At 46.8% G+C, this 24,022-nt stretch overlaps 1 protein-coding gene and 1 long non-coding RNA gene across 6 annotated transcripts in view; both read right to left on the reverse strand.

The window, feature by feature from the left end:
• Positions 1-23,271, reverse strand: part of SEC14L1 (SEC14 like lipid binding 1) — a 60,428-nt gene extending 37,157 nt beyond the window's left edge. For 2 of the 5 annotated variants that reach the window (XM_023729222.1, XM_004374121.2), the window contains exons 1-2: positions 23,147-23,271; positions 21,035-21,127 (exon numbers count right to left, since the gene is read on the reverse strand). In XM_023729222.1, the coding sequence (XP_023584990.1) occupies positions 21,035-21,097 (63 nt within the window). In that variant the 5' untranslated portion in view covers positions 21,098-21,127; positions 23,147-23,271. Of the gene's footprint in view, positions 1-21,034; positions 22,462-22,494; positions 22,855-23,146 lie in introns of those variants that run through there. The other 3 variants (XM_023729221.1, XM_023729219.1, XM_023729220.1) reach the window with 3 other exon arrangements.
• LOC111820161 (uncharacterized) lies at positions 5,007-15,214 on the reverse strand. The gene is made up of 2 exons (XR_002823698.1): positions 12,203-15,214; positions 5,007-7,760 (listed from the first exon to the last, which is right to left on the reverse strand). It is a non-coding gene; the product is annotated as an uncharacterized LOC111820161 (long non-coding RNA).
• Positions 23,272-24,022: the final 751 nt, after the last annotated feature.

Genomic DNA, 24,022 nt, shown 5'->3' on the forward strand with positions numbered 1-24,022 from the left:
AAAGGTCCTTCAAGGTCGAGAAGGGAGAATGCTGACATGTCATGGGGTTGTTAACCAATGTCATAAAACAGTATGTGTACTAACCGTTTAATGAGAAACTATTTGTTCTGTAAACCTTCACCTAAAGTACAATTTAAAAAAAAAATTACGCATAAAGTGTTTTGTGACACTGGTTACAATCCCTACAACGTGACAGCACTCTCCTCCTTTCCACCCAGGGTTCTCCATGTCCATTCGTCCAGTTTTCCTGTTCCTTCCTGCCTTCTCGTCTTTGCTTATGGGCAGGTGTTGCTCATTTGGTCTGGTATACTTAATTGAACTAAGAAGCACGTTTCTCACGTGTGCTACTGTTCGTTTTATAGGCCTGTCTAATCTTTGGCTGAAACGTAGGCTTCGGGAGTGGCTTCAGTTCTGAGTTAGCAGGGTGTCTGGTGGCCATAGTCTCAAGGGTTCCTCCAGTCTCTGTCAGACCAGTAAGTCTGGTCTTTTTTTGTGAATCTGAATTTTGTTCTACATTTTTCTCCTGCTCTGTCCGGGATCCTCTACTGTAATCCCTGTCAGAGCAGTCGACGGTACAGGCACAATCTTTCCATGAAACAGGCGTTTCTCCTCATTTTAAGAATGAAGAAACAGAGGCGGAGAGAAGTTAAATAATCTCCCAGGATTTGAACCCAGGTCTGTCCCACTCTAAATGCAGCCAGCATTATATTCAGAGCACTGGTTTTGGGACAGGAAGACCTGGCCTCAAATCCAGGCTCCACTGTCAAAAACTGTCCTTGGGCTTGTCACTTGATTTCACTAAGCCTTCGTTTCTTAATCTTCTTCAACTCACAGGGTTGCTGAAGAAAATGTAAAGAGTTCAGCAGACCTTGACATAGAATAAGTACTCAAAACCCATTGCCGTTGTGATTCCAACTCATAGCGACCCTACAGGACAGAGAACTGCCCCATAGGGTTTCCAAGGCTGTAATCTTTACGGAAGCAGACTGCCACATCTTTCTCCCCTGGAGCAGCTAGTTGAGTCTGAACTGCCAACCTTTCGGTTAGTAGCTGAGCACTTAACCACTGCACCACCAGGGCTCCTCAGAATAAGTACCTGTTAAAAACCAAACCCGTTAACGCTGAGTTAGTTCTGACTCATAGCAACCCTCCAGAACAGAGGAGAACTGCCCCATAGGGTTTCCAAGGAGCAGCTGGTGGATTTGAACTGTCGATCTTTTGGTTAGCAGCCGTAGCTCTTAACCACTGTACCACCAGGGCTCTGGAAGCAGAAAATACGGCCCTGAAAATCAACATTACCAAAATGGGGAAGACAGCTTTCATAAAATGAAAGAGGACGGGAACTGAACGAGAAGCCGGAATCAACAGGATTCGGGTTACAGGTAGGCATGAACTGGCTCTGGGCGAACACTATTCACATTTTCCACAGAATGAAGAGACACAATATACTTGGAAGAGAAAGTACACAGGTCAGGAAACAACCGCTCGGCTCCTGCTGTGACCTGAAAGAATGTAAACATTAGACTGCTGTTCCCACAGTCCTGGGAGAGTCCTCTACTGTTCTGGGCACAAAAGCCTCCTCCAGATGATCTCGCAATTGTCTACTGAGATGGGGCGGCAGCAACACCGAGGGCCTCAAACTCTGCACTCCAGCGACCATGCGTGCCCTCCCAGCTCACCAGCAGCACTGGCCCACCCCAGCTCTCGAGAGCACTGGCACGCCGGGACGAAGACAAAAACCAGGGGGCACACATCAGCAAACGGGGCGCCCAGGCTCCAGCATCAAGAAGGCCCTGATTTGAATTCCAGCTCCACCACTGAGACGTAAGAGCCTTCTGGCAAAGGGAACAGGAAGACTGGATCGCTGCAGGGAAAGCTTTGCTGTCCAGCAGGAACTGGATCAGACCCTCTAGAAGGGGAACTGAGGCTGGGGAGGAAGGAGGTTGGGGGAGGAGAAATGGGGTCAGTCTTGTAAAGGCAGAACACTGTGAACTGGCTCTGTCCAGAGAGAGGCCAGTCTTGGCATGGCCGGGCTGGCTGGCGACAGTCACTGGTGTGTGTAGGCCGTCTGGGGATTATGGTATCCGGTCAGTCTGAGCCACTGTCAGCGAGCCGGGAAGCCAGGTTAGGGATGATCACTTGGCAAGCAATTTAAACCTGTTTCCTCGCCTAATTGAAAGTTTGGCGGCTCGAACTCATCCAGAGGTGCCTTCAAAGACAGGCCTGGCGATCTGCATCTGAAAGGTCATGACCTTGAAAATCCTAAGACATGCAGTTCTACTCTGCCCGCCTGCGTCGCCCTAAGTTGGAATCGACTCGACAGCAACTGGCTTTTGTCCGTAAAGAAGGATAAAAGAAGAGCCGACTCTACAAAGTCAGAGTAAGCAAGCTTATGTGACAAACTCTAACTGACCCATAGGGTTTCCGCGGCTGCAATCTTTACCAGGGCAGACCGCCAGGTCTTTTGTACTGATAGGTTCAAACCGCCAACCTTTTGGTTAGCAGTCAAGCACTTAACAACTGTGCCACCAGAGCTTCTTAATAAATGAGAGAATGACAGACAAATACCCTACTTGCATCAACAATCAATGCCCATGGAAGAAGCAGTCAAGAAATTAAATGATGTGTGGTACTGGGCAAAGCTGCTACAAAAGACCTCTTTATAAAAAGCAAAAATGTCATTTTGAGGACTAAGGTGCGCCTGACCCAAGCCATGGTATTTTCAATCACCTCATATGCATGTGAAAGATGAACAATGAAAAAGTAAGACCAAAGAAGAACTGGCACCTTTGAATTATGGTGTTGGCAAAGAATACTGAATATACCAGGAGAACGACTGCCAGAAGAACGAACAACTCTGTCTTGGAAGAAGTACAGCCAGAATGCTCCAGAAGTGAGGACGGTGAGACTTCATCTCATACACTGGACATGTTATCAGGAGCGACCAGCCCCTGGAGAAGGACATCATGCCTGGTAAGGTAGAGGGTCAGGAAAAAAGACAAAGGCCGTCAATGAGATGGACTGACACAGTGGTTGCAACAATGGGCTCCAGCATAAAATAATCGTGACGATGGCGCGGACCGAGCAGTGTTTCGTTCTGTTGTACATAGGGTCGCTATGAGTCGGAGCCGACTTGACGGCACCTAACAGCAACAAATACCCCACAAATGCTAGCTGTTGTTCTTAGAACTTCCATATGTTCTTTATGTGTTCTGCACAAGGTATTTCGTAGTAGCACCCCTGTCTGCCACATGGGGGCCCAGGCTCGCCCCCCCACCCCCCCAGACCAGGCAATGGTGTCTCTTCGCTGGAATGTTCCGCTTGCTGAGACAGAGTCAATGGTGATGGTTTTGTTGCCACTGCTCAAGGCCTAGGAGAGCTGAACGAGCAACCTCAGTCCCCCGTCCCCACCAGGAGATAAGAAGACCTAGAGGGGGGCGTGTTATGCTTTGTTTCCCACCCCCTACAGCACCCAGCCCAGCTCTGCTTCCCTGGTACATGACCAGCCCCTCTTAAACCGAATTACTTTAAGAGTTGGAAACTTTACAAGTTCAAACCACAGAACAGTTGTATTCACGGCTCTTAACATCATTAAAAGCTAACATTTCCTTCAGGAAAAGAAAGAAAACCACAACCACGAGAATCCATGAGTATAAAAGGGCGTCTTTTTAAACCTTTCCACTTTTTTTTTTTAACCTTTGTCTCTGTTGAGTGACAAAGCAAAGTCAAAATGTATATGCTGTGTGGATTTTCACAGCTCTGTCTCCGTTATGCCTGGAAGCCACTGAAGACACTGCCGTTCCTACATTGCACTCTCATCCTCACCATCATTCAGGGACGCTCAACGGACGCTCAACGGATGCTCACTGCTGACGCGCTGGCCGGGGGGCTGCCCAACGCTAATGAGAACACTTGAGCCAGCAAGCCACTCGTGGTAAGCACAAGCAGGAAAAGACAAGAATGTTTCTTTTCCCCCTTAACTTCTAGTTTTCAACAAAACCCAATTTAAGGACCTGGCCGATTTGGATTCATGAAAGTACAGCAAAAATCCCTGTCTCACCCCAAAAGTATGGCCCCCGGGCACCCTTTTAGCGCAGTGGTGAAGTCACTCCCGAGGTTCACCGTTCAGCCAGGGATTAGACAGCCCCATAAAACAAAACAGGACTAATGAGGCACAGCAGTCCAGGGACAAGGACTAGAAGGCAGAAGGGAACAGGAAAGCTGGTGATAGGGAACCCAAAGTTGAGTAAGGACAAGGTTGACATGTAGTGGGGTTCTTAACCATTGTCATAAGGCAATATGTGTACTAACTGTTTAATGAGAAACTATTTTGTTCTATAAACCTTCATCTAAAGTGAGAATAGCAGCACAACTGGAAGAATGTAATCGACATCACTGAATTGTGTATGTAGAAATTTTTGAAATGGTCTATCTTTGGTTATGTATACTTTCACCAAAAAAAGAAAAAAGGTCCTCCAAGGCCGAGAAGGGAGCATGTTGACACGTCGTGGGGTTGTTAACCAATGTCATAAAACAATATGTGTACTGGCCGTTTAATGAGAAAGTACTTGTTCTGCAAACCTTCACCTGAAGTACAATTTAAAAAAAAATCCCTATGTCTCAGAGAAAGTGCTTATCAAACTTGAGCAATGAAAAAACTTTTAAAGAGAAACGTTTCCTCGGACCCATAGTGCTGACCAGTTATTTTTATCATGTTGTTGTCAGATGCCTTCGAGTTGGCTCGGTCGCACGGCGGCCTATGTACATGAAACCTGGGAGAGCCGGAACCTGCCAGGATGGTCTTGGTTTTTCCAGGTCTCGTAAGTTTTCCACCTCTGACAGGGCAGAAAACTTTTCTATAGCTCATTTTAGTGGAAAATATTTTCGTTTTCCTTCTCTGACAGATTTCCGCCTTACACAGGTTCTGGCTTTCACAGGTTTTACTGTACCTGTCCCCAGCGTATGATGTATTGAAGTTATGGAGAACCACACTTACTGAACTGCACTTACAACCATCTTTGTTTTTTTTTTTTTGGTACTCCATACAATGTTGTAGCGCGGAATTTGCCGATGTTAGCGTTCTCAGATGTTTATATGTAATGTTTCCAACACACAAGGACAAATAAAGAATGGGCTTATAAAGATACTGATAATGAAAGGCAATAATAATGAAAACTGAAAAAACAAAGGTGTTCAACTTACATCTGAACTGACTTAAGACAGAGAAGTCAGAACGGAACCCCATCTCAAGTCGGGGACTACCTGTATAACAGAACGAACGTTCCCCAGCCCTGTGCCATCTTCATGATCATTGATATTTTTATTATAACGTTACTTAGATATGTTCAAATTAGGTGAACATTCACACAATGATAAAACCAAAACAAATTTGCAAATTAAGCAAACAATCAAATTCAGCAACACAGGCTTAGTGGGAAGGAAGGCAATGTGCTGAGAACAAATCTCCCTCTGACATGACTTCAGAGGGCCCGGCAGGCACGGCTGCAGCCTCCAAACCTGGCCGCCCACACTTCAGGACGCTGCTGGATGCCTCACCACGCCCACCACAGTGCTCTATTTAAATCGTCATTCCTACAGCTCCCTGCAAAGTCACTCACTTGGCCTATACTGGGCTCAAACACTTCATTTACATATTAATTCCACCTCTACTCTTTTTGTATTTGCTTTCAACCATTAAAACAGTATTATCTGCTGTCCACAAAATAAGCACAAAAGCAAACCACGCACTGGAATGTCTGATTATACTTAGCCATAAATATAACGGGTAGCCAGTTGATCTTAAATGCTTATTTTTTTATTATCAAAATAAAAGCATAAAATTAACCAATCCCTGTAAGAGAACTAAAGGACAGCAGTTTGAAAAACTAGAAGTATACACATCTTTAAGTAGATCTTTGCGCTTGTCTTTGTCGATAAACCCTGAAGGTCAAAGTCTTAACGTGCCACAATCACTTAAGCCCTTGGCAAATAAGAACTCGTGCAGTGCTACGCAACGGTTCACTTCTCTTCGTTTTCCACGTGCTTAATTTTATATTTAAAGCCGTCACATGATGGATGAAAGGATCCAGTGGAATCCAAACCATGCCATGATTTTCAAAAACCATTCCCCAACCCATGGATTTTTGTCCAGTAAAGAGGAAACTGAGAATAAATGTATCTATGACAACAAAACAGCAATCCGGCATGTTCCCCTTCAAATCCAGTTGGATCTGGCAGAATACTGTTTTACTTTCCACAGTGTAAAAAATAAATTCGTGGACTTCAGAAAAGCATTTGGTGTTCCAGGGAACTGCAGCTGTCAGCTTTTAAAGAGGCCATGTGTTTGCCCACATAGAGAATGCAGTGAGCTATGGAAATATTATCTGGTCTCAAGAACCAGAATACAAACTCTAGAGAGTCAGCAGGCTGATAGCATGAGTTGATTAAATCCACGAGTAAAATATCTATCATGTAAAAACAAAAACCCAAAACCAAACCCGTTGCCGTTGAGTTGATTCTGACTCATAGCAACCCTACAGGACAGAGTAGAACTGCCCCATAGTGTTTCCAAGGAGCAGCTGGTGGATTTGAACTGCCGACCTTTTGGTTAGCAGCCAACCTCTTAGCCACTGCATCATTATTAAATGCCTATACTACAAGTTATAACGGACCTCGAAGCACTTGTGATTTAAAACACACTCAGAAAAACAAAAGGGAATCTGCCCTGACTTGAACATTAACAGTGGGGTGGGGTCGTCTGCACAAATATCTTCTCTACCACCTCCATTCCCTTAGAGCTGTCGTTGCTGGGTGCCATCGAGTCTATTCCAACTCATAGCAGCCCCATGTGACAGAGTAGAACTGTCCCACAGGGTTTCCTAGGCTGTAATCTTTATAGGAGCAGATCACCAGGTCTTTTCTACAGCAAATCGGCTGGTGGTTCAAACCGCGGGCCTTTCGGTTAGCAGCCAAGTGCTTAACCATTGCGCCACCAGGGCTCCATCCCCTTAGAGCAGACTCCCCCTTCTACTTCAGTGGATGCCCACTCAGCTCATCATTCTATCCCTGCTTCTAGATGTTGTTCTTCCTTCACTAGGAAGCTAACAGCAATGGCAATCATGAAATGTATACACTGATTAGATGTAATACAATATAGTGGTTGAATTCCTCAAGGAACTTGTCTTTTTGTTCTGGAATCTACAAAAGACAAAAAAATAAATGTAGAGAGATATGTGGTTTTTGGCTGACAGTACAATCAAAAACTAGATTTTAAAAATGCACAGTATAAATCTACTCTACCTAAAAATTAGCAGCTGAAGTCATACAAATCATTCAGACAAGTTCAGAGAAACACGCTTGATAACTAACTTCAGCGTCATTAAATGAGGAACAGCAGTCTGCAGAAGCACACAAAGCAGAGAGTCTCCTCTGAGTATATGTTAGGTCTTTCAAAAGAAAGCATAATTTAATAATAGAGCGTCTCTTGTTAAAGAATGACTTAGGAATTAAAATTGGAACCATTATTCCCTGTCCTTGAGTATAAAGAATATGACCCAGCTGGAGTGACAAGGACATACAAGGACACATCACCTGGGCCCTGAGGTATAAAACCAATAGCTGGGACAATCTTAAAAGGAAATCTTTCACATAAACAAATACCCCTGGTGGTTAAGAGATCGGCTGCTAACCGAAAGATGAGCTGTCTGAATGCACCAGCCGCTGCTCCGACCCTGAGGCAGTTCTGCTCTGTCCTACAGGAGCTACGAAATCAACAGGTTTCGGTTTAGATAGAGCACAGAACACCCACATATTTTCCACTCTTATCTTTTTCTAGTAGCATTTAGTAAATAGTAAGATTTGTTGGACCAATGAAGACCCTCCTGACTGTTGTTACTGAAACTGTGTACCAATGATTATTAAACCAAGACAATTCAAAATGTAGAATCACGGTGATTTGGCAGTTTTCCGCCAATCTGTGAAAAGGAGAAGCTTTTAATGATTTTTGACCCGTTCGTTATATCTATATATACTGATAATTCTATAACGTCCCTCGGACTCAGAAGGATGTAGCTCTGGCAGCATGCTTGTCCACTTCTTACTTTTGCCTCTTGGAACACATGCCAAACAAAATCTTTCTTCTTGCTTTATTCTAACTTTGTGGTGATTTTACCCTATGACAAGAATTCATTCCTTTGGAAAAAAAAAAAATAACTGAAACCAACTTCCTTTCTTCCTATTCAATTCACCTCAAATTCAAGTTAAGGCGTGCTAAACCACTGTTCTCGGAGCCCTGGCGGCGCAGTGGTTAAGAGCTATGACTGCGAGCCAAAAGGCTGGCAGTTCGAATCCACCAGCCGCTCCTTGGAAACCCTATGGGGCAGTTCTGTTCTGTCCTGTAGGGTCGCTATGAGTCAGAGTCGACGCAATGGCTACAGGTTTGGTTTTGGGTTAGACCACTGTTCTCAAACCTGAGCCTGCATGAGAATCACCTGGAGGGCTTGTTAAAACAGAGATGCCTGGGCTCTGCCCTCAGCTTCTGGTTCCGTAGAGAATCAGAATTTAGAATTACAGTAAAACTTGCGAAATCCGGAACCAGCGTAAGGCGAAAACCTGTCACAGAAAAAAAACTTAAACACAGTGAAACCTGTGAAAGCCAGAACTCACCGGGACTGCCTTGCTTTTCCAGGTCTTGCAAGGTGTCCACCTTCGACAGGGTGCAGTCTTACCACTTCCCTACTGCTCTTTTTAGTGGAAAATATTTGCATTTTCCTTCTCTGACAGGTTTCTGCCTTATACGGGTCCAGCTTTCGCAGGTTTACTGTATTTCCCACTAATAGAGCAACCAAGACTGCACCCTGTCAAAGGCGCGAAAACTTGTGAGACCCGGAGAAACAAGGAAGTCCCGTCGAGTTCCGGCTCTCACGGGTTCACTGTATTAGAATGTGTGCTCTAAACCACTTGTGTCTTAAGAAAATTCAAATGAAAGGTAACAGGTGTTTGGGGAAGAGCTTCCTAAATATCTGTAACATAAATCCTGTAATAAAACCAAACAAATCAATTTACTTTTTAAAATACTGCACGGACCTTGGAGCTTTTAGTTCTGGCCTTGGATTTTCATACATACACAGATATTAAACTAGGAAAAAGAAACACACACATTTGATGATTAAAACTCCCTAATGTTACAGAATAACTTTCTCATTAAGAAAAAAGAATCATGTACTAGCCAACTTCTCAGGATGGAACTTGCAAAGATCTCAAAAAGGAAATGACATTACCATTCTACTAGGGTCAAGAATTTTACTTTAAAATAAACTCTGTGTTCTGCAGGAGAACCACAGGAACGACATCTTTGTATATAATTGGTGTTCATCACTATGGGACAAAACCCATTCAAAACAGCAAGTGATGCGTGAACCAGGACACACTTTCAGTCAACTATAGTAATTACAAGCTTCAGTTCGCTGAACATAAACTCTATTTCACTCACAAAACATGACATAAGCAGACATAGTAAACACCTAAACCCCTCCACCAAAAGAATATGCCCCAGTGTTCCAAAACTGTCATTACTAGAAGTGGAAGTAACACAGGGAAACATAAGCATACATTCCTAGACTCACTTATTCATTAAACAAATCTATCTGTACCTGAGGACTTCACGTATCTCAGAATAAAAAGCGAAATGACTTTATTTCCGTGCTTGAGAGGGAGCCTACCGTGGCTAGGCAGTGACAGGTATGTGACAGAGGGCCCTCCAGCAGCCATCGGAGCACAGAGGGAACTCCGACTAGGAGCAACTGAATCCTTTATGGACCAGTTAGGGCCAGCCAAGTAAGAAGAGGGGACAGTGTACCCCAGGCAGGCGTGACCAAAGGCACCAAGGCCATGAAACAGTACAACTGCTGTTGTTGTTAGGTGCCGTCAAGTCAATTCTGACTCATAGCAACCTCATGTGACAGAGCGGAACTGCCCCACAGGGTTTCCTAGGCTGTAATCTTTATGGAAGCAGGCTGCCACATCTTTCTCCCTCAAAATGGCTGGTCGGTTCGAACCACCTAACTTTCAGTTAGCAGTCAAGCGGTTAACCACTGAGCCACCAGGGCTCCGTTTACAGTATGATTAGGTAACTGCAAATGATTCCACATAACTAGGTGGCGTGTATGTGGGAGACTCTCATGTGGAGATGAGGCCACATACGCAGGAGGCAGACGAGGAAGGGCTCTGAGTACCAAACTAAAGAATCTGAACTTCATCTTGAAGGTGAGGGGCAGCCACTGAAGAAGGTTAAACCAGCAAGTGGCACAGTTCCACTTACAATTCAGAGGTCTCTCTGTACTGAGACAGGAGGGAGGAGGGTGAGATGGGCTTGGGACTCAGTGACCAGAGGCCAGTGCAGGGACCCACCATGAAGTGACGAGGAATGAGCTGAGGCAGGGGCAGATCCAAAAATGATGGAGGAGGCAGCCTGGACAGGCCAGGACCTGGTCACCCATGAGACAGAGGGATAAGGAGGGAGTGGGCGAGGATGCTCAGGGGTCCAGTCACCCATGAAATGGAAGGCTGAGGAGGGAATGGGCAGGTAGGCTCAGGTCCAGTCACCCACGAGGTGGAGGGCTGAGGAGGGAGTGGGCAGGGAGGCCCAGGGGTCCAGTCACCCACGAGGTGGAGGGCTGAGGAGGGAGTGGGCAGGTAGGCCCAGGGGTCCAGTCACCCATGAGGTGGAGGGCTGAGGAGGAAGTGGGCAGGCAGGCCCAGGGGTCCAGTCACCCACGAGGTGGAGGGCTGAGGAGGGAGTGGGCAGGCAGGCCCAGGGGTCCAGTCACCCACGAGGTGGAGGACTGAGGAGGGAATGGGCAAGGATGATCAGGGGTCCAGTCACCCACGAAATGGAAGGCTGAGGAGGGAGTGGGCAGGGAGGCCCAGGGGTCCAGTCACCCACGAGGTGGAGGGTTGAGGAGGGAGTGGGCAGGGAGGCCCAGGGGTCCGGTGTGGATAGGGAGGTGGTGATGCCAGCTTCAGAGGGAAAGAGAGAGCTTCTGAGTGTCGTTTTACTGGGTTGGGTTTTGTGTGTTGGTTTTCCTGCTGCGGTGTGTGGTCTTTGTGCTGGCGGTGGGAGGGAGAGTTCTCTTTCAGATGTACCAAGTCTGCCTTGGAAGAGTCAAATGGAGATGTCCAGCAGGCAGCAGCTGAGAGTCTGGAAGCTCCTAAATGAGTCTAGGCTGAAGAGAAAGCTTTGAGGCCACCAGTCCGTAAGCAGAGTGAAGCCACAGGATGTCAGGAGAGAGATATGAATAGATATTTCTAAAACAGCATTAACTACTCATTCAAACAACCCCCATTATGGTCAGAAAACACAAAACAGCAAAACAAGGGACGGTCAGAGAAAGAGTCCAGTGGTGCCCAGGAAGGCAAGGAGGTGGGTGAGATGGGGAGGAAGGAAGAGCAGAAGGGAGGGCCGGAGTCCAGGGAAAGGAAGGGGCTAAGCAGGCAGGCCTAGAGTCAAGTAGGCAAGACCTTCACAGGCTGGGCGTGTCAGTAGCTCAAGGGGCGCCTATGAGCACACTAAAGCAAAACAAGGCAGTACAGACCTATGGAACACTGAGGAGCCATTTCTGAACGGAAGCTGGGTTCCCTGCACTGGAAGACTCATACAGCGATTACCTCATACAGAGCAATACTCAATTATACTCAATTACACATAAAGACTGTTCTTAAAAAGGCTAGCACTCCTGACATCAAATTGTACTTTTCACGAATATTACAATGAAACGTATGCTTTCCTTCTGTTACAGCGTGTAAAATTATTCCACTAGAGATACGCTAAGCTGTCGGTTCTACTCTAATATAGGCTTCACCATCAAAAAAGAAGGATCGACTATAACCCCTGCCAACCAAAACCTGCTCTACAGTGACCTTCTGACCAGCCTGGTGCCCCTATCCAAGGTTCTGAGGAAAGAGACCTCTCCCGCCACCCTCCTTGGGGACCACCAGCCGGCCCTTCGCCTAAGCACGCACAGCATGTGCTCTGTATAAACCCTCCCGCTCAGTCTCTTCCAATAAAGTAATCCTTTCACAGTTCAACGGCTTCCTGTGCGAACTATTAGGACAAATTCGGTGGGTCAAAAAATAATTATAAATAGAAAGACCCAGTTTAATTTGGGAAAAAATATTCTGCACTTTATCTGCAACTCAAAATTACCTATGAAAATCACAGGGCCAGAAGGGGAGCTGCCTGGTGTAGCCATTAGCCCCCATCTCCATCAGCGCACATTTAAACGGAGCTGCCACAAAGTGCCTCACTGCCGGATTTCAGCTCGGCGTCTTCCTCGTGTGCTTACCTGCTGTAACGAACAATTAAATCACCAAAGGATGAAGGTAGTTTTACAGGACAAATGATCCAGTTTCTGTAACATATCAATGGCATGAAAGAAAACAAAAGTAAGGGGGAACGTTGGAGAATAAAGGAGACTTCAGAAACGGAATAGCTGAATGCCAGGGAGGATCTTGGTTTCATTTGGAGCAGGATCCAAACGACTTATAAAAAGACACTTTTTTTTTTTAAAGACAATTGGGAAAATCTGAACACGGATGCAGTATTAGATGATATCAAGGAATTATTAGTGATTTTGTTAGTGTCATAATGGCATGTTGATTATGCTTTAACAAAAGGTCCTTAATGTTCCAGATACACGCTTAAGCATTCATGAATGAATTAATAAGACGTCTGAAATCTGCTTTAAATACACACCAGAAAACAGTTAAGAGAGCAGATGAAACAAGACTGGCAAAACGTTGATAACAGGGGAGCTGAGTGATGGGTATATTACATGGAAACTTATTATATCATTCTCTACTTATATAGGCTTGAAATTTTCTACAATACAAAGTTTGAGGGTTTTGTTTGTTTGTTTTTACAGAAATGGTCAAGGTGAATCAGAGAGGAAAGGAGCTGAATTTGATCCTGCTTTATTTCTTCTTAAAATATTTTCCTACTGCACCACAACTTCCTTCCACCTAGCATGTTAAAAATAATCCAGGATGCGTCACGCGCTGGGGAGACTGGGAGTGACGGGGGGAACTGCTGGATCTGTACAAGCGGCTTTTAATTGGAGCACGCTAGAACTGTCCATTTTCAAAGCCAAGTAAAGTTGAGTGACTGCACCCAGCCTCGACTAAGAACTCACACTGCGACGTTCAAAAACGTCCTGAGATGAGTATAACCCCCACTACAAACTGACCGGGGCCCCTACAGACTGCCAGAGAAAGGGGACGTTTGTCTCCACTCCCAGACGTGAAGAAAATCAGGTTTTAGGTCATCGACCCTGAATGCAAGCTGCTTATTCATTTGCATAAAAATGAACTCTGGTGCATATTAGGCCGCTTGAAGATCTAACAATACCCGTATTAGTGAAAAAGATGTATTTCCGTATCACATTTAAGCATCAGAAACTTGGTAACAAGAGTCAGTCAGAAATACAAAAGGTGCAGGGATGAATTCTAAGATGAGAGGAAGAGGATGTGCTTCGAAACGGAATGAAAATATTTCATAATAACTGAAATAATATTGAAAACCTGATATGAATGGGACTCTTGCATCAGAGAAAACAACAAACTTAGACAAAAGAGGGGCAGCGGCTCCAAACCTCTTCAGACCAGGGAGGCACGGGGAAGGGCTGGGGCTTCAGCGGGCAGCTCCTCTACCCCCACCAGCCAGCCGGAGCACTGCACAGGGGACAGCTTGTCCCAGGAGGTGCCCTGCCCCTTGGCTTTCTGCACACCTCACACAGACATGACTGAGAGCAGGCTCACCTCACACTGTAGTAAGACACAAGTCTACCTCAAACCAAAAAAACCCACTGCCATCGAGTCAATTCTGACTCATGGCGACCCCACAGGACACAGCAGAACTGCCCCATAGGGTTTCCAAGGATGTAATCTTTATGGAAGCAGACTGCCACATCTCTCTCCCGTGGAGCAGCTGGTCGGTTTGAACACTTAACCACTGTGCCACCGGGGCTTCTTAAGTCTACCCCAGCTCCACATTCCTCCCTAGCTGTTTCCAAATACAAAATGTGAATGGATAAAATAAAAAATATAAATACAAATGCCCATTTGATCTAACAGACAAACACAATCATACCAGAGTCATTCACTTAAACCGACTCACTTCACCTCCCACCTGGAAGGGGGCAAAGGGCTGCACGTGAGGAAGAGGGGAGGGAGGACGGGACTTTTCCCAGGCCCTGCCTAGCTCACACTCACACCTGTGCTCTAACGCCATGGTGTCCTCACAGCAGTCCTAGGCTGCCAGCTGGCCTGGGTTACAGAGCTAGCCTGCTGTACCTAGTCGCGCAGCCAATCTCTTTCTCACCCTTTCATCCTCTCGTCTTAGTGGGAAGAAGAGGAGGTAACTGAGAGGAGGCCTATAAAACAAGAGAAGGAAACAAAAAAATAAAACAAGTGACTGAGGAGAGCAAAAACAAACTTTGTTGTTGTAGTGAGCCATTTAATCCATAACTGTACACTGGCAAATAGGTTTTTTTGGTTATTCAATCTGTAAAAATACACCACTTAAACTGTTTTATGATGTCTGCCGACACGGTTTTGTATAATTTATGAGAATGTACCAAAAAAAAAAAAAAAGTTAGCCAATTTCATCACAAAAGGCTTTGCTCCTAGGGGACCCACAGGCTAATTAAAGGATCCGAGCGTGTCACCTCTTTCCTGTGGAGAAAACAGAGGTTCCTTGACTGAAAACAGTATCAGTTATATTTCAGATCTGAGTTTCTATCAAATCCACTTGCCAAAAATGAGCGAAGTCGCTGGCATCTTTAGAGGCATCAGGGAAATGTGACAGGGCTTGGGTCTCAAAAGATCAATCAGATTTGAAGAGACAGACAGGGAGAAGACAAACATTTAAGGCAAAGTAATTCACAAAAGAAAGAGGGACAGGAAAAGGCACCGCATGTGGCAGGACGGAAACGGCTTTCCAAGTCCATGTCGGGAAGTTTCCATAATTTACGAAACAAGGTTAAACAGGTCGGGTAGGACCCAGTCACGAAGCACCGGGAAGAAGGAGCAAAGGGATTTAGAAGAGATGGAACAGATAAAGGGAAACAGCTCCAACAGAGGACCGACAACATGAAAACAGTGCCTGGCCTTAGACCGCAGGACGACCGCAAGGTAAGTGTGAAAACAAACAAGTCAACTTTGCTGTTCCTCCAGAGAAAAGGATTTGGGCCAGCAGCAATGGCGGGGCTGGGGAGGAGGGGCAGAAGCGCGCCATCTAGCGGCTGTGCCTGCTGAGGGGTAGAGAGGATAAAGGGGGTCTGGGAGGAAGACGGTATTGTTGAGGAAAACAGGGGAACAGGGATGGGTGGGTGGGTGAAGACAGGAAAGAATGATTTGAACCATGGTCTTGGGGAACATCTAGGTCAATTGGCATAACACAGTTTATAAAGACAATGTTCTACATTCGACCTTGGTGAGTAGCGTCTAGGGTCTTAAAAGCCTGTAAGCAGCCATCTAAGATACTCCACTGGTCTCACCCCTTTGGGAGCAAGGGAGAATGAAGAGAGCAAGATACAGGGAAAAGATAAGTCCAAAGGACTAACAGACCATATCTACCACGACCTCCATCAGACTGAGTTCAGTACAGCTAGATGGTGCCCGACTACCACCACTGACTGCTCTGACAGGGATCACAACAGAGGGTCCCGGACAGAACTGGAGAAAAATGTACAACAAAATTCTAACGCACAAAAAAAGACAAGACTTACTGGCCTGACAGAGACTAGAGAAACCCCGAGAGTATGGCCACCGGACACCCGTTTAGCTCAGTAATGAAGTCACTCCCGAGGTTCACCCTTCAGCCAAAGATTAGACAGGCCCATAAAACAAAACAAGACTAATAGGGTACACCAGTCCAGGGGCGAGGACTAGAAGGCAGGAGGGGACAGGAAAGGTGGTGATAGGGAACCCAAGGTTGAGAAGGGACAGTGTTAACATGTCGTGGGGTTGGTCACCATTGTCATAAAACAATATGTGTACTAACTGTGTATGAGAAACTATTTGTTCTGTAAAGCTTCATCTAAAGTACAATTAAACAAATAAATAAAAATGAGAGGAATAAGAAGGAAAAAAAAAAAAGAGAATGATTTGACCAAACATGCTGTGATAATGAGAAGCTGAAGTAGAAATGGGTTACCATTTCTCGGTTGTTACAGAAAGCAGTGGAGTCTCTTCTATCGTCTGTTTCAACTAGTCAAAATGATAGCTCTCCTCACAGAAAAAGGATCCCGGAGACCAAGTCACAGCCTGTCTTCCAACTATTACCAGAAGACGAGTTCCCGTGCTTTTCCTTCTCTTACACAATTCTGGGTGCGAGCGTCTAACCCATCCTCCCCCATACTGCCCCCCACGACGCTCTTCCAGGCATCCTCTCACCTCCTGTGTTTTTCCTTTGGATCCTTTACTGAAGGGCCATTAACAACAGGGGCGGGGGATGCACCCGAAATCCTTTAAAACTTGTGTTTTACCTCAGAAATCTCAAAAAGCAGCACTCCAACCCAAGTCTGTCAGAATGGCCTCCCACTCCCAGTCCTTTTCAGCGGGCTCCTACGTGAGACCAGAAATCCTTTAAGCACCATCAACTGGTGTGGCGTCCTTCACAGGTGACTTTCTCCTCCCCAGAAGCCAGGCAGAGTTGCCCCAGGAAATGTCTTAGGGTGAGACCTGGGAGCGTTGAAGACATCTTCATGGAAAAGAACCTTCATGAAATGTTGGAGGATAACACTACCTGGAAGGCGGCATGGTATGACAGAAAGAACACTAGACTCACGAATCAGAAGATCTCTACCACTAATTAACAGTGGATGCTTAACTTCTGAGTCTCAGATTCCTCACCCTTGAAACGGGGTGGGGTGAGGTGATTTCTGCAACTCACCGAATTCTAACGTTGCGATTCTGGGTTAATCTAACAAAGTAACACCCACGAAATTTCACGAATACCTGCCAAAAAACTTTTGCTTGTTTAAATACCATTTTTAATTCAAATGAGTTACTGAGAGTATTAACAGGATTTCTTGATGCAACCAGTATTTAAAATGTGTTGCTGTCCAGTTGATTACCCCATGTATTAAAGAGCAGAACTGAGTTCCATAGGGTTTTTTCCTTGGATATAATCTTAAAGGAAGAAGATAACCAGGTCTTTCCTTTCATAGTGCTGCGGGGTGGGTCTGAACCACCAACCTTTCTGTAACCAGTATAATGATCCAAAACAAATGATAACCTTCCATTTAATCAATTGAAAAGCAATGTATCTATTTGACACCCACTCTATCTAAACAATTTTCTGGCAATATTAAATTACAATAAAACTCTTGGTTAAAAAAAACACACACACATTGCCCCATAGCATTGCCAAGGCTGTAATCTTTACAGAAGCAGACTGCCACATCTTTCTCTTCCAGAGTGGTTGGTGGGTTTGAACTGCCAACATTTAAGTTAGCAGCCGAGTACTTTAACCACTGCGCCACCAAGGCTCCTAAAACAAACTAGGGCATTAAGTTGAGTGAGTGGCATTTTTTCCAAGTCTTTCTCCTTACCAAAAAAAAAAACCCAAACCCGTTGCCATCAAGTCGATTCCAACTCATAGCGACCCTATAGGACAGAGCAGAACTGCCCCATAGGGTTTCCAAGGAGTGCCTGGTGGATTCAAACTGCCAACTTTTTGGTTAGCAGCCGTAGCTCTTAATCACTACACCACCAGGGTTTCCTTTCTCCTCACAGGACCCTGTAAATTAGAACTTGAATCTACCTACCGATGACCTCATATCCATCACTTGCCACTCTTTCGACATGGTCACGTACTGTGATTATTGAAGCATATTCACCTTTTGAGATTCTCACAAACATTTAAGTGAATCTATTAGTCCTGTTAGAACTGTCCTGGAAGAAATACAGCCAGAAAGCTCCTTAGTAGCAAGGATGGCGAGACTATGTCTCACATACTTTGGACATGTTATCAGGAGAAATCAGTTCCTGGAGAAGGACATCATGCTTGGTAAAGTAGAGGGTCAGCGAAAAAGAGGAAGACCATCAATGAGATGAACTGACACAGTGGCTGCAACAGTGGGCTCAAACATAACAACGATTGTGAGGACGGTGCAGGACCAGGCAGTGTTTCATTGTGCCATACATACGGTCGCCGTGAGCCGGAACCAACTTGACAGCACCTAACATGAGTCCTGTTCTTGCCTTAACTGTATACCAGTGTGAACTGAAAGGACGTTTTCAGAGCAACTCTAGTATTCATTGTTTTATCTCAACAAGAAAAAAATGAAATAAGGTAAATACTGGGGATTTTATGTCATACAATTACAGTCAGCAAAAGGGGCAAATGACATCATATAAAAACCACTAAAGACTTAACAAACATTCTAGTTTCTATATAATTCTGAAAGGAAAAAGGTAACCTATTTCATTTTCAGATTTAAAAATATTTCCTAACAACTCAAAAAAAAAAAAAAAATTAACCACTGCTTCAAAAGGTGATATAATTTTAAAAGACTGGGGGAGAATGTGGCTCAGAATAATCTGAATTTCAAGATCTTCTGTAAAACCATTAATAAAACTGGCAAGAGGCAAACTCACAATTCTGAAAATAAGGAAGTTTCAGCATTAGCCAATCAAAACGCCTCTTTATTAAATCTAGTGCTTGGAGAAGAGATCACTTTTGCCTCAAACTATCGGTGTTGCATCAAGCTTTCTAAATCATACCTAATGTTTCGGAAACGTAACACAGTGAAACCTGGGAGAGCTGGAACTCGACGGGACTGCCTTGGTTTTCCGTCCTTTGACAGGGTGCAGGCTTACCCCTTTTCTATCGCTTGTTTTAGCGGAAAATCTTTGCATTTTCCTTCTCTGACAGGTTTCCACCTTACACGGGTTCCGGCTCTCGCAGGTTTTGCTGTACAAGTCATAGTGCTGTCCCCGCCCTCTGCCCACAGCCCCTCGGTGAGGCAGTGGCTTTGCTTCATACAAGGCTGCCTTTCTGCTCCCACTCTCGCCCCCATCCCCACCCACCCCGCTATTCACCCCCCAACTCCCACCAGTCCAGCCACGTGAACCAGAGTGAGGCTAGCGGCCCTAGGGCAGACCACCCACAGCTGGTGAACAGCCTACATCCCAGGTCCAGAGGGAAAAGATGAACCAGATCAAACTTCTCTGACCGAAGAAATGTGGTAAGAATTGGTCACTCAGAAATGGAAAGAACGCAACGAGAAATGCCATCCAGTTGAACTGGGGTCAGAGGGGCTCTGGTCAGCCGAAAAAGCACTTGTGAACGGAGGCCATGGAGTGGGGAAGACTCCAGCTGGTGGTGGACAGGGAGTCTCGCACACCCAGAGCCAGGCAGTCACATGGGGTGCAGTTCTAGGGACACCTGCCGCCGGGGCCCCAGACCCCCCGGGAAGCACCCTCCAGGCCAGGCTCGTGGAGTCAGCCATCCCAGCTCCCGTTCGTGGGTTTCTGTGTGATTCTACGTCGCACCACTAGTAAACTTCCCAGGCTGCAACGGGGCTTCGCTCCGTACCCACCAAAAGCCAGTCTAGCACACATAACATGCAAACACATACCATGCAAATCAGAGGCTATGTCATGTGATGACAAGTCTTTCCCAAACTCACAAACCTAAATACTGATCAGTCCCAGCGAAACAAACTTTAAGGAGAAAACAAACTAGAAAACATAGCCCTGCCTTCCCCTCACCCCTGACGGGGAAGGGGCATAGGGAACGTTCTGCGGTCATGGAGAAAAACGGTCTGCATCTCTACGTCCGCCGTCCGTCACTCCCGTAACTGATTCTGTCAACACCAGTCAACCTGACACCCACATGTGGCTGTTTACGTATGTAAATTACAACCCAATTAAAAAACAAAAACAAAACTCTAAATCCAAACTACTCCTTGAGAGGACCATGTTTTTGTTTTTAAACTATATATACATTTTTAAACTGTAGTTGTTTTTTTTTAACCATACTGACCTGGATAAATCTCACACACACAATGTTGAGCAGCAGCCAGACCCAAGACTACCAACTGGACCTGTGCTTCTATTTAAAGAAGAGACATGGGTAACGTTCATCTCAGGGGCGGGAAGTCAGGAAGCGGCCCCCTTCGAGAGGGGTGAGAGTTGGCACCGAAAGGGACCCAGGGGACTTCTGGTGGCGCTGCTCACGGTCTCCTTCTTGCTCCAGGTGCCAGCACCACAGGCATATTCGGTTGGAAATATTTCCATCAGAATGTATGTTTCCGATAGCGGCACTTTTCCGCACATGTATTATACTCTAATAGTAACAGGCAAGGGCAGGGGAGAGAAGAAAGGCCCTACACTGATCTAAAAGTGACTGGAAAAAGATTTTTGTGGTTGTTTTCTTGTTTTGTTTTGCATCTAGTGAAATGCTCATTTCTTCAGGTAAATAAGAAAGAAATTAAGATTTTAGTTATCCCATCTGTGGAATTCTAGTATGATTTGTAAATGTGATATAAGGGGAAAAAATTTATTTCAACGAAATCACTTGAATAATAAGTTAAACTCCAGCCTATGGTGTTCAGTTCTGAGACTACCTGAAGTAAGTCCACCCATGCCCACAGCACCCTTCGGAACAGACAGGAGAGGCAGGGAGGAAACTACACTCCACACCCCTTTTCTACTTCAACCAAAAAAAACCTACGAAATCCCAAGGCAGAAGTATTTAGCCAGAATCACACCCCTGTGTTTTCAAAGGGAGAATTTTAACTCAGCTTCCTACACTTCCCTAAGTGCATTTTAAAAAAACAAATGTGCAGATTGGATTTTCAGGAGCTTATAATTTGAAAACATTTCACAGACTCTAGAGAAGGTTCACAAGCATAAAAACAGCAAGTCAAAGAGAAGTGAGGGAGACAAACAATAAGATAAACATCGATTTATAGATCATCCACCTCAAACACAAAAGCAGCAGCCAGGGAGTAAACTGAAAAGTACTTACAGCCATGATTAATTCAAAGGGGTGTTTATAGACCCGCACCGGCGATTGGTATTTTTGCACCATGATCGTAACAGAACAGCAATCCTCTCACACCTGCAAAACATAAACAAACGGGGTACAGGCCATGATGGGGGGAATTAAGTCTGTACTGACACATACCCAAAGCTGAAGGTAGAAAGGGACCTCAATAGGTCATAATTCTATGCACACAAAAATCACCAAATACTTAAATGCAAGGGTGAGGGAGGTAATAACACAGTAAGAAAAGGTGAAGAAAGACGCCAGCCCTGCCACCAGCAAACTGGGGACCCCACCCCTCCTCCGCATCCCTGCGCCTCTCAAGTGGCTGCGCCAGGTTAGACGGCCTCTGAGTTCTTTTTAGCTCTGAAATGCTGTGATTCAACAACTCTGATAACCAAGAGAAGTAGTTCTTGAATCGTTCTCTTCAACGAGAGAACAAATAAAAACACGTTAAGGTATCAGGCCTGGAGATACACAAAAAACAAAAGTGGGAAAAAATAACTACTGCATCTCAAATCCTCCCCCGAAAACTTGTTATAAAGAAAACTTTCATCAAACCCTGTTTTCTAACTGTACACTGTGATCTCAGCGAACTATCTCCAAATGGCAGCAGTGCCAAGCGCTCTGGCAGAAGACGCTCGGCTGAAATCCCCAGCTGCACTATCAGCAGACCACACATTCAACACTGGAGCCTGATCCTCGTCCAGGGGTCCTGCTGCGAGGCACATAATCTCCCTCTACTTTAAGCACTCAGCCCAAGCCTACGTGGACTTCTCTAAACACACACTGGGAGTCCCGGTGTGACTATTTACTTCCCTATTTAAAAGTGAGGAAGAAAAATAAATCTAATGAGTCTACTTGTTCTGCCAAGGATGATCCGTAAGAATGTTAGTTTATGCTGAAAGTTGGCAAGAGGATATTCAAAAGTCCAAAATGGAACATCCTCAAGGAGTCCAAAGACTCACTATACAAGAAAAAAAGTTTACAAAGATGTATTTTATTTCAGAAAAGCGCTACCTACATTACTACATTTACACAGGTCTGAAACGTCCTAGGGTATGTCGTGTTCAGCACACCTCGCAGAAGGAACAGGTTAATGTGGAAACTGCAACTGGGCTGAAACTGTTACGGACTGACTGGGTGACCTTCAGCAAGTCACCTGACTTCCCTGGGACTCAGTTTCATCTCCGTGAAAGGAGGTTTTGGGTGAGAGGATCTTGAAAGACACGTCTAAAATCACCAGCGTTAGAGACAAGCTCCTGAGTTCTTTTCGAAACTCAACTGAAGCCCTCGTTTAATCCTGACCGTGGGACTGCCTCGTCCTGGTGCGCTGGGACCATGTTCTATTGAGCGTTGCACACCTTACAACGCTGGCGCACCGTCGGTATCCAATAACCTTTAAAAAACTGAATTGGGAAAATTAATTTTAAGGTACCTACCTGATAAGGGGAGAGTGATTACCAGGTATAATAAAGGGGGGTGGGTGATGCAAAAAGTAAAGCGGAATGCTCCTCTAAGAAACGCTAACATCCCCTCGGGATTCCATGCCTGGCAGAACCCAAAGCGACTCCACTGAAGAACGTGCTTATTTCCGAGCTTCTGATCGCCTGTCACGCACCAGCTTCGGATGCTCTGGTCCAGATCAACGTCCTACCGGGGAATTCGGAGCTACAGCGGCCAAGTGGCATGCTGGACCAGGGCTGCCTCTATTGCATGACAATCGGCGTTTAAACACGAGCCAATGGCCGGACCAGTGAGTCCATCCCGAGCCGGATCGGGGGCGCCAGGCAGCGGGATCGGTCGGGGGAGGTGGGCTGGGGGCCGGCTCCGGACCCCAAACTCTGCTCCGGGGAGAGGGAAGCCAGGCGGGTGGGGCGGGTAGAGGGCGACCAGGAAAGTCCGGGAAGCGAGAGGGGGCGGCGGGCCCGAGCCCGGGGAGGGTGGGAGAGGCACTGGCTCCGGGCAGGCGCCCGGGGGAGCCGCAGAAGCCGGGGCGGCGGGCCGGGGGACGGCCCGAGAAGGTCCCGGGAGCCGGACCCGGCGGGCAAGGTCCGGGGACGCGGCTCGGACCCGCCGCGGCGACGCGCCTACCTCTTGTCAGAAAGGCCGGGCCCGGGGCGCGGGGCGGTGAGGGGTGCTCATGCCGGCGGCTCCGCGCTGCCGGCGCCGTTCCTCTGCTCAGTGCGGCCGCGGCTGGACCGCCGGTTCCGGGTAAGGGCCGGGGGCGGGAGCGCGAAGCGCAGAGGGGCGCGGCGAGGGCACGAGTGGTTGTTACGGGTGACGGCGGGGGCGGGGCCGAGGTGCCGGAAGGGGCGCGCATGCGCGGACGCGGTCCCGGCTGGCGGAGGCGGGAGCCGGTGACGGTTGCTAGGGAGGGGGGAGGTGGTGACAACCGGCGCTCTGCCCGAATTGCGCAGGCGCGAACTCCAGCCAAGGCGGGAGAAGGAGGAATCTGGAGAAGGCGTCGGCTGGCGCAAGGCCCTGGCTCCTCCCACTTCCTGCGTTCCGGGGCGGGGGCGGGGCGAGGGCGGGGTTCGCGAATAGCGGGCGGAGGGGGCGGGCGGCTCCAGACGGGCTGCGAGCTGGGGGATGCGCGCAGTTCCGCTGAATCGGAACAGGGAAGTGCACGGGGTGTCAAAATAACTGGGGGCCCTCCTGCTCTGCTGCGGGCCCCGGGATGGTGGTCAGGCTGTCTGCTCTGAGGCCCTGCCCGGCCAACCTTAGAGTTCCCCCTGGGCTTCCTCATTTTTTGTTGACTGCTCAGAAGCCCGCTTCCCCCTGCGGTGCCCTGACCGCATTCTCGCCGAGGAATGGCGATGAGGCAAACAAGAGGCTTGGGAGAGGCTGGGTGGAACCCAGCAGCAGCCTCGTCAACACCGCCAGTCCTCCCTAGGGCTAAGACAGGACTCCAGGGGCGGCCCTCCAAAGAGATGAGGGGTTCTCAGGGAGCTGCTAAGAGCAGCACTC

Source organism: Trichechus manatus, unplaced genomic scaffold (genome assembly GCF_000243295.1).
Source record: "Trichechus manatus latirostris isolate Lorelei unplaced genomic scaffold, TriManLat1.0 scaffold00028, whole genome shotgun sequence".
Lineage (NCBI taxonomy): Eukaryota > Metazoa > Chordata > Mammalia > Sirenia > Trichechidae > Trichechus > Trichechus manatus.